This window comes from Python bivittatus, unplaced genomic scaffold, assembly GCF_059951505.1.
Source record: "Python bivittatus isolate LINGU-HERP-01145 unplaced genomic scaffold, Pbiv_v1 ctg000700_np1212, whole genome shotgun sequence".
NCBI classification, from domain to species: Eukaryota; Metazoa; Chordata; class Lepidosauria; order Squamata; family Pythonidae; genus Python; species Python bivittatus.
The window spans coordinates 58,420,205-58,430,720 of NW_028277098.1; the positions used below are offsets into that span (position 1 = coordinate 58,420,205).

General features: G+C 37.2%; 1 protein-coding gene across 2 annotated transcripts in view; it reads left to right on the forward strand.

The window, feature by feature from the left end:
• SCUBE3 (signal peptide, CUB domain and EGF like domain containing 3) overlaps positions 1–9,902 on the forward strand; it is a 139,220-nt gene extending 129,318 nt beyond the window's left edge. For both annotated transcript variants that reach the window (XM_088153830.1, XM_088153828.1), the window contains 4 exons: positions 228–425; positions 1,449–1,601; positions 3,218–3,297; positions 5,663–9,902. In XM_088153830.1, the coding sequence (XP_088009956.1) occupies positions 228–425; positions 1,449–1,601; positions 3,218–3,297; positions 5,663–5,812 (581 nt within the window). In that variant the 3' untranslated portion in view covers positions 5,813–9,902. The remainder of the gene's footprint in view (positions 1–227; positions 426–1,448; positions 1,602–3,217; positions 3,298–5,662) is intronic.
• The last annotated feature ends 614 nt before the right edge of the window (positions 9,903–10,516 follow it).

A 10,516-nucleotide genomic window follows, 5' to 3' on the forward strand; every position in this document is an offset into this window, starting at 1 on the left:
TGTGGATTTTGGAAGGAGAACAGAATAGAAAGTTAATTTGTATAGATGTAACTACCTGAAATTATCTCAGTTTTCTTGACTTCCTACTATTTTTGTCCATGTTACACACAACACACATACACACACACAATTTACATTGTATCACACTGACAAAGCAGTGCTCCAATCTCCTTTGACCACCAGTTTCTCAGCTGATATCCCAGTATTCTTTATGTGTTTTCTTGCAGACCGTCAGTGTGGGGGGGAACTGGGGGAGTACACTGGCTATATTGAGTCTCCCAATTACCCTGGAAACTACCCTGCAAATGTGGAATGCACCTGGAACATCAACCCACCTCCAAAGCGCAAGATTTTGATTGTGGTGCCTGAAATCTTCCTGCCATCTGAGGACGAATGTGGAGATGTCCTGGTCATGCGGAAAAACTGTAGGTAACCAAATGCTTCATTGGGACGATACAGAAGATAGCTTTATAGGATCAGCTTTCAGCAGATCTGTGCTGAATTGGTAGATGTAGTATCATCCTCCTTCATCTTCACTGGAGAGGAAATAGTGAGCAAACCAATAGCTCATTTTTCTAGCAAGTCTTAATGGTCTGTAAAGAATTTAGTGTTGGGGCCTTCAGTCTCTACATTGAAACTGATGCCTTACAGTGCTGACAATCTACAAGATACTGACACTCAGGATCTGAGTTTTCCTGGATTGGAATATGCTTATAAATTTAAAACTGGGAATGTAATGACATTTAAAAAACAGGTATCTTTGAGTAATCTCTGAGTATAAGAAGATTTACTAATTGTCATTGTTAGTCAGAAAGCCTGCATCCTTCAAGAGGACCCTTGTGGAATTCTCTAACTGCACCAAGTTCAGAAGCCCTCAGACAAGATCTTTATTGTACAGTTTCCATCCCCCAGCTACAAAATTCTATAGGAAATTGACACATGAACTTTGATTTGTAATCTTCTTGTCCCACTGCTTCCATCATTTTTTTCCTCCGGAAAATCTGTCAAAATGGGAAGGATAAAGCAGCTAAAATATACTATGTTTTCATGAAGAGCAATTTTGCTATTCTACTAAATATACACACACCCAAATTTAAAATTTTGAATTATTTAGACCCAATCCTCAAAAGTGTCCTCATGTGAATGGGTCTGCTCTTCTGCACTTCAGACCTAAATGTCCTTTTAGAGATTTCAACCAAAGATGATAAAACTTGGTTAAGATATGCTTCCTTAAAAAAAAAAAAAAAAAAAGACTGGAATTCAAAACATATACTCCCTTTCACCTCTCAAGTGTAAGGATCTTTAGCAAAAGGAAGGCAGAAAGAAGAGTCTTTGATTATTGACATATCTTCCTTCACCTCTGAAGATGTTTTAATGCATTCTGTTTGATGGTGTAGGAGCTGTGTGATTCCACATAATACATGTACATGATCTGTTTTCCCCTACAGCGTCTCCCTCCTCCATCACAACCTATGAGACATGCCAGACTTATGAGAGGCCTATAGCTTTCACTGCAAGATCCCGAAAATTATGGATCAACTTTAAAACTAGTGAAGCTAACAGTGCCAGAGGCTTCCAAATCCCTTATGTCACATATGATGGTAAGTATGAGGAAGTTACAGAGCTATGTATACAGTCTGATCATACAGAGGTTTTCAGCATGCAGGTTCCTTTTGGAAGTGGACCTATACTTCCTAGATCTTTTTCTGATGCCATTTGGTTCCAGAACCTGATGTTAAGCATGGACATCTGCAAAACATTCCCACACATACATATATATAATTCTATTAAAATTAATCATATATTTAAATATATAGCCTTTGCAGGTACTCTTGCAACATATTTTACATGGATGCTGGAAAGCATGGCTGGCATAATACAATTCTCCAAATGAGATTTTGGGCAGTAAAACGTTAGTTCAAATACTTTAGACCAATGTATAATTAATGGAGAATGGGTGTCTTTCCAGCCTTTTAATATCTGGGAGTGGGGGTGTTAATCATAAAAGTACACAAGGTCCAGTTCTGTTGTCTTCCTATTAGTTTTCAAAATGTTGGTATATATTTCAAAAAGGCATAAATGTTCAATAGCTATGACATAATTTTCTTGAATTAATTATTTTAAATCTATAGAAACATGACAAAAGATATGACAAAAGAATCTTCAACTGAAGCTTATGTACCAAACAATGCAAGTTCTTATTTCAAGTCTCTCTGTAATTCTAAATATCTAATTAAACATGCATTTGTAAATAGCTATTACAAGCCTATTATTTTGCAAAATTCTTTAATGCCAGAATTGGGTTCTGAAGCACTTAGGGTTGCTGACCCATATGTAGATATCAAAAATGTTAAACTGATAAAATTCTTATTATCTCTTCTTATAGTCTCAGTAACTCTAGAACTATGATTAAAGAAGTTTTGCACAACAAAACCCTTGTCTGTTTCTGCACCATTTTCCTTCATCCATCTTTCTGTCCGGAATGCTTGCCTCTGAATCTTATAGATGAGTTTGTTAATATCACTTTCTCTTTCTGATGATAATGATGTGCCATGTAATGATATGCCATGAAATGCACTAGACAGAGCATATGGTACATTTTGTCCAGAATTATCTGCTTCCAACCTGGTCCTTCAGGTCTTCCAATAGTGCACCTATTTCTGCTCTAATTTATCCCATCCTCCTAGCTGCTGCTGGTTGTCCTTTTTTATTCCTTCCTTTCACCTTTCCCAGCATTATAGACTTCTCAAGAGAATTAAGTCTTCCCATAATGTGTCCAAAATAAGATAATCTGTCCACAAGTGAAAACTCCGGACTGATTTGTGCTATGATCCATTTGTTTGCTTGGCAGTCCATGGTCTCAGGGCTTTTCTCTATCACCAAAGTTCAGAAGGTCAATACTCTTTCTATCCTTCACAGTCCAACTCTCATTTCCATAGACTGTCACAGGGAAAACCATTGCTTGCACAATTCTGATCTCTATAGGTATAAATACATCATGGGAACTGAGTATCTTTTCTAAGGCCCTCACTGCTACTCTGCCAAGTGCTAGTCAGCAGTGTATTTCTTGATTTCCCTTCCATAAGTTCCTTGAAGCAACTCTGGAGATTATCAAAATCTTTTTACTATGCATGCATGTATGTATTGTGCTTGAAATAAATTTAGTGGCTGCTTTTCTTTTCTCATATCTCCTTGACCATTTCGCCCAATAATGCAGAGGATTATGAACAGCTGGTAGAGGACATTGTCCGAGATGGCAGACTCTATGCCTCTGAAAATCATCAGGAAATACTGAAGGTAAGGCTATTTTTTTGTATTACTGGACATGGATTTGACTCATTGGTATCCTTTAGCATACATATGCTTATGTGCATTTTTTTCTACATATCTCCCATTTAAAAAGATATTTGATAGCAGGACTAATGATGACTTTTCTATTGGAAAACTTGGAGAGCTCCTTGTAATGTGAGGAGAAATACTAAAGCACACGTTTTAGAAAATGGTCTTCAGTTAGTCTCTCCACCCCACCCTTTTTTTTTTCACAGACACAGCTGTAGACATTTTGATTTCAGATCCACAGCAAGTTGTGTGAGGAGGGACTTTAATGATTTCCTTCCTGCTCCAGCTTTTTGCCAAAAATTGTTTCTTTCCTTTTATAGCTGCTCCCTGTCCCTTTGGGGCAAATAGTAGCTCGAGGAATTGGAGAAGCTGTAGAAATAGTTCTGTTTTTACTTAATTTAAAATATAACAGAAGATATATTTGTAATAATGTTACTGAGTTCATGCTTAACATATGTAGTTGACTCACAAGTCTCACTTTTTTTTCTGATGGTATACTACTGGAAAAACATAAGACTGGGGGATGTGACAATTTGTCTCCTAACACAGAGTTTGATATTCAGCCATATTTTTCAAACAGAATGAAAATATTCAGAATGAAAATACTTTTCATTCAGAATGAAATACTTTTCAAACTTATCACCAGAGTTCAGGGATAGGGAGAGGATATTTCCACATTTGGAATGATCATGTAAAGCTTTTGTGGAGAGCAGTAAAATTAACTAGTTAAAATATAATCCAAATAATTGTTCATTTTGTAGGATTTTCCCCACACTCATGGGTGTGGACAAAAAAATGGAGAAAAAATAGATTGACATAAAATACATTTAGAAAAACTGAGGTGGGGGGGAATTAATTTTCTGTTCCTGGGCCTAACAGAGTCTGAAAATATCTTAGCACAAAACCAACACAATAGGTCATCCACCAAGCTGGCTATAACTTATAAAATATGCAAGGCAGCACAGCAGGGCACAAAACATGCCTAGAAAAATGTGGCCAAGAAACATGGATCATGCACAGCTATGAAATACTAGTAGATGCAGGAACAGAAGACTTGAACTTCAGGACTCTGTGTATAGTTCTCTGACATTTGGCTTTTTTGCTGGATCTTCTGGTGTGTTTCTATTTAGGACTGTGTTATATCCTGTCCACCATCCTGACATCCTAAACAAATCACAGATCAGTCTGAAAATCCAGTTTTAGCATATATTGTACCACCAAAGCCTGCTGTTCAAAGTCATATCCATTAAAATATTTTGACAACATTTTAAGTCCAACACCAGATGATAAACATTGTCATCAGTAATTGCAGATATTCTCTCACATTTCCAAAACATGAGATAAAGCTCTGGCTCTTAGAACTGTCTTTAAACAAGGAAACAGACCTAGTTTTTTCTTATTATATGCAACTTAATATTCAAAATAGTAGCCATGTCAAAAGTCCATCACTGCCACATCAAAATAATCATAAGAATGACCCCTGAATTAATGTATTAATACCAGCAGACACAGGGACAACCTATGCGTTAGACAGGAAGAAGTGGATCATATTGCTTTCCATATTTCTCCCCAATAATGTGTTATTAAAGAAATATGTGCCATAGTATTATCATATTATGATTTTGTATTTTTTCTAGCTACACATAGCTGGGGAAACATGGATTAATACTGTTGTATCTCACTATAACATACACTGTGGGTTCTGGATGGATTTCATGGATTTTCCTGGTGCTTGGTTCAGAATGGCTTGGTGTATATAAAATCATCAGATTAATGTAACACTTGATTCCATTCTCAGCCTTGCTACAGGTACTTGCTTAACAACCACAATAGGGACCAGAAAATGTGTCATTAAGCGGGGCAGTTGTTAAGTGAGGCATCACGTGACCACACCCAATTTTATGACTTTTTTGCAGCAGTCATTAAGTGAATCACTGCAGTCATTAAGTGAATCACACAGTTCCCCACTGATTTTGCTTGCCAGAAGCCGGCTGGGAAGGTTGCAAATGGCGATCACGTGACTTCGGGAAGCTGCAATCATTGTAAGTGCAAGCTGGTTGCCAAGCGCCCAGATCGTGATCACATGATCGCAGGGATGCTGCAACAGTTGTAAGTACAAGGACCATAAGTAGCTTTAGTGCCTTCGTAATTTCGAACAGTCGCTAAATGAATGGTTGTTAAGCAAGGACTACCAGTACTTATAGAGCAAAGGTGGTACCAGTTTCTAGACATCCGTTTGTCAAAGAAGACCCTATTGTCTTCAACCATATATATTATGATTCCTGTGGTTACATCTAAAGTTGTTATTCTGTTTTCCTTGCAGGACAAGAAGTTAATCAAGGCGTTCTTTGATGTGTTAGCTCATCCACAGAACTACTTTAAATACACAGAGAAACATAAGGAAATGCTGCCCCGCTCTTTCATCAAACTCCTCCGCTCCAAAGTTTCAAGTTTTCTTAGACCTTACAAATAGCCTCATATTTTCACAAACCTTCCAAGTTTCTCGACTGCCAAGAAAACTTTTTTTCTTATGCTTATTGTTATTTTTCAGTGAATTTTTTCTACAAATAGAAATCCGCCATCCTTCACTATGCAGATGCATCTAACCATCGGTCATTCCTTGGCTTTTTTTCAAATCAAATTTACTGATGATTTGACCATGGAAGGAACAGCTGGCCACAAGGAACTAAATCCCATCCCTTGTGTTTCCATACTGAAGTCTCAGCCTGTTGAGATCACACATCCCAGTAAGTGACACAGTCTTCACAAGAGGCCTCTACTGGGACTGTATCTCCCAGTCATTTCAGCTTTCTCACATATATGCAAATTATGTGCAGCCCCTTGTGCTGCCAGGCAGCTGCCAAAGAGGCTGTTTGGGTACATTTCTCTGCATGACTGTTTGCTTCTAAAAAGAAGTACTTCTGCTATCATATCATGCCTCTGCTTCTGGCACACCAGTGAAATGGGGAGACTCTGAGCAACTGCCAAGCAATGGAATTAGTCCAGCTGAACACTTTTGTAAAGAACTGAGAGCAGTGACACCTGGAATGCGGAAGGTTCTGCCTTATTTATCAGACTGTTGTGTTTTTAACTGAAAAATAAATCAAGCAGTCTTGCAGAGAGGATCAAACAAGATACATTGGGGGGAATACAGTGGATGTAGATCATACAAAATGAAAGGGTATATCACAGAAATGTGAAAGGAAATTGCCCTTGTTGGGAATGGCAAGTGTGGTGACTAGAACAGCATCATTTCATGATGGAGTTTGATGTTGAAGAAAGCCTAGCCTAGCCACCTTCTCATACAGAATAATGTCTGGAAAAGGAGAGGGGGAGCAGAAGTTGGTGAAAAGTGAGATTTTCTGATATGATTTCTCTCTACAGACTCTTGTGCTGAGAGATCAGACTTCTAAGCTCTGCCAAAGAGTAACTCAGTGATAAGAACACAAGCGGTGTGAAGGGCAGGAGTAAGTGAATGTTTGTGCACTAGGATGCTCTCCTTTCTACCTTTTTCATATTATTAAGTGCAATCATTTTGAGTTGTCTTTATATTATTTAGAGGGTTTTTTTCTACTAGAAACTACAATATTTATACCTGCCTAAGAAAAGAGAATGCGCGTGTGCATATGTAAGAAACAGAAAAGAATCCAAACATGGAATTGGGAGAATGATGACTAAATGTGACTACATTTTCAGCTCTTGGAATTTTATTTTCCTCACTACAGTAAACTCCAGTGTAACTCCTGAAGATAGAGTTCCTTGTGTAAGTGAAGTAACACAATACATGAACTGAGCATTTCCAGATGACGTGGAAATTATGCTTTGGCAACAAGCAGCTCCTAAAAATCAGTTCAATTAAAATGTTATCAAAGGCATCTTTAAAGAACATATCAAGAATCATATACTGGAATCTGTCCCCATGTTAAAACTCTCTTCGCACATTCAACATACTGCTTAATCTCACTCTTTCTGACCATTTAGCTTTGTACAGGTAGAGGAATTTTGGTATGTTTGGTTCTAAGATCTGTTATACAGAGATGGCTAGGTTCTCTTTCTGATGCTCCAATAAGCTGCAGGTTCTGCAATAAGGGTCTAGGGTGTTTTGGGAAGTCATACCTTTTAACTCAAGGATGTTTTTCCCCTCCTAATTCCAAAAAATATAGCTGTGGATTCCCAGTGAGGAAGGAAGTGTTTTTTGCACCTACTCAGAAGTACTCGTGTTTTCTCATGCTACAAAGCTGAGCCCTGCATTGAATTTAGGTTTTAGGGTAGCTCTGTTTGATATGAAATCATGACCAGTGTTTCTTCTTTGTCTGTTTAAAATTATATAAACTGTTTGCCAAGCACTGATTTATATTCAAGTGCAAATGCTAATGTTGAAATGCAGTCTTAAGTCATGGTCTAAATTAGCAATCAGAATTATCAAAAGTATCATGCAATTATAATCAGTTCATCTTCATATGCAATACTGTCAATTTTCACCAGTATTGTGTGCTGTGGGTTTGCTACTTCTCACTTTTAACTTGATCCAGAATCAAGAAATAGTTCTACCAAATTCACAGTATTGCAGCCATGAAACAGAATTGGTTTTGATGTAAACAGCTGTAGTATTTCAGTAAGTGAGTTTCCATTACTGTAGGTGCTAATTGGATATATTTTCTTGAACTTATAAGTATTTGTTTATTCGGTGGAAGAGGACAGAGGCAGACATTCAAGTCAGTTATTTACTTTAGAGGAAGATAATAGAGGCAGAACCAGAAATGGGGGGCAGCTTTGAAAAGAAAAATATATGTTGAATTTTGCTTTGGACTCTACCTGGTTTCAATTAGTGAGATCCATTTTGCCTGTATCAATATGTAAAAAGTTAAAGATTTGAAAAGCTGAAAAGTCCATCTCAAATAGGAAATATAACCATTTTTAAATAACAAAGCTAAGTTATTTAGTTGTTGTGCCATATGTCATCATCCAGTATCCCTTGAAAAATAATGAATGAGGAAAAAGGTGTAGTCCATAAAGTTATTTGCACTTGATGAAAGAAACTGTATCTGATTTGTAAAAATAAAATTTTGCATTTCATATTGCCCATTTAAATTATTAAATGGAATTTCTTGGTGTTGCATTGATCTTTCAGATTGCTTTCCATTGCTTGTAAAATGGCTAATGCATATTTATTGCTGCTTGGAGTTCTGTTTCTCTCTCCCCTTTTGTTCTTTTTCTCTTTGGAAGTCAGCTGATTTTTTACCCTATACAGTTTGTAGGCATCAACAATTTTGAGATGCATTTGTACTATGAAATGCATAATATTGCCTGTTACACATTTCTGCTAAAGAAAAAATAAAACCCATAACTCCTCCAATACAAAAGTAATTAAAATTGTATAAAAGTAATGCAAATGGAAAACAGGCCAATAGTATGAATGAAAATAATTATTTGCCTTTTTCTGTATCAGGGATGGGGATCATTTTTAGATGTTACTGAGCTGCAACTCCCAACATTATTCACTGTTTATGAAGGCTGGAAGTGCTGTGAATCACAGTTGTTCAGCAATGTTTTCCAGAAAGAGAGACTTGATGTATTTTCAGGTCTCACCTTCCCCATCAGTAGTAGCCCACAGGGACTTTACAAAACCATCCGAAGGGGCAGGTCCATCCTGGCAGAAGAGCTGTTGGCATGCACAGTATATTCAGCTGATACAAAGGGACTCTTGGAGAGGTGGTGCTTGAGCCTTCAAGAGAATGTGATACTTTAAGCACCAGGTTCAGAGAGAGATTTAGTCTAGCAACCCTCTTGTTTTGCATAGCTCTGGCAATCTTTCTGTATGCAAAGGTGAATGCACTTGTTAAGACATATTTGTGATGGTCAGAGTATCTGGAGTATCAATAAAGATAGGCACAGCTTGTCAAAACTAGTATCACGTTGGGAAAAGAAAGAAGATGCACTCCTTTTCTACTGATCCTTTTCTATAAGCCATGCTGGGTAAGACCAAGAGCCTATTTCCTCCACCATCCTCTTTTTCACAGTGCTCAAATAGAAAGTTTTAGGAAGCTAACAAGCAGGATTGAAAGGCAATAGCATTCTTTGTTTCCCAGCAACTGTAATTCAGAAGCATGTTATTTCTAGAGATAGATATAACCATCATGATTAGGGACTATTTGATAATACTTTTCCTCCATTAATCTTGTCCACGCACTTGCCAAAGTAACATTAGTTTGGCCCTCCATTCAAATTCTATATCCAGTCCTTACTGTATCCAGTAGAATAGATGGAGAGAAATTTTGGATCCTTTGCCAATTTAAAATCTTTGCTATCAAAAATAATTATTTTAATTTTTTCATTCAGGAAAAATGTGTGTTACCTGTTGCTACAGTACAGAGGTAAAGTCTTTTTAAAAACTGAAGGATCAGTTACTTGCAAAATCTTTCTGGCTAAATAAATGCTTGGGGACTTTATTACTAGCATACTACTATTCTTACCCTTTAGTCAAAAGTGTACCAGTTTGCTGTTCTGGCATACCACAATTGCAAATAAAATGTGCAGAATATCAGAATCATGGGGCAAAAGGACAGCAGAACCTGCTCTTGCTTACTAAGAAATAAAGGCTATTGTGTAAAATGGATTTTCTGTCTGATTTCTGAAATCTTGCCTTTGGATATGGTTTGGAAGAGGGAAATTTCCTCCCACCTTGCTATTTTTCAGATATCTCTGGTTACTTAGGGTGCTTCTAATGTGGACAGCTTCTAATCAAAGATGGCATGAATATTTCACATTTGCTCTTTCTGGTGGGAGGGTTGTTAGGGCTACAGATTTTGGTTGCAAAAATCTGGATGAACACTAAATAGAATAAATACAGAAGAATAAACTCTGCTGCCCCCTTGTGTTTGCCTAGAGTTTTGCTGCCAAGTTCTAATTGACACCCAGTTGTAGTAAGAAAATGTCAGAAGCAGTGGGAAAATACAAGGGGTTTAATAACCAGACAATCTCTTACAAAGTTTTGTGTTAAGCCAGATCAAACGGATGAGAAAAGTTATATGGAACCAGACTAAATAGCTTTGATGTCACCACCTCCACTAAACACACAATTTTAAAATCATAAAAATTCCAGTTAATTTGAAACACTAACATTAATAAAAATAATTAGCACAGCAGGATACAAATTGCAGCTTATTTCTATGGGAGA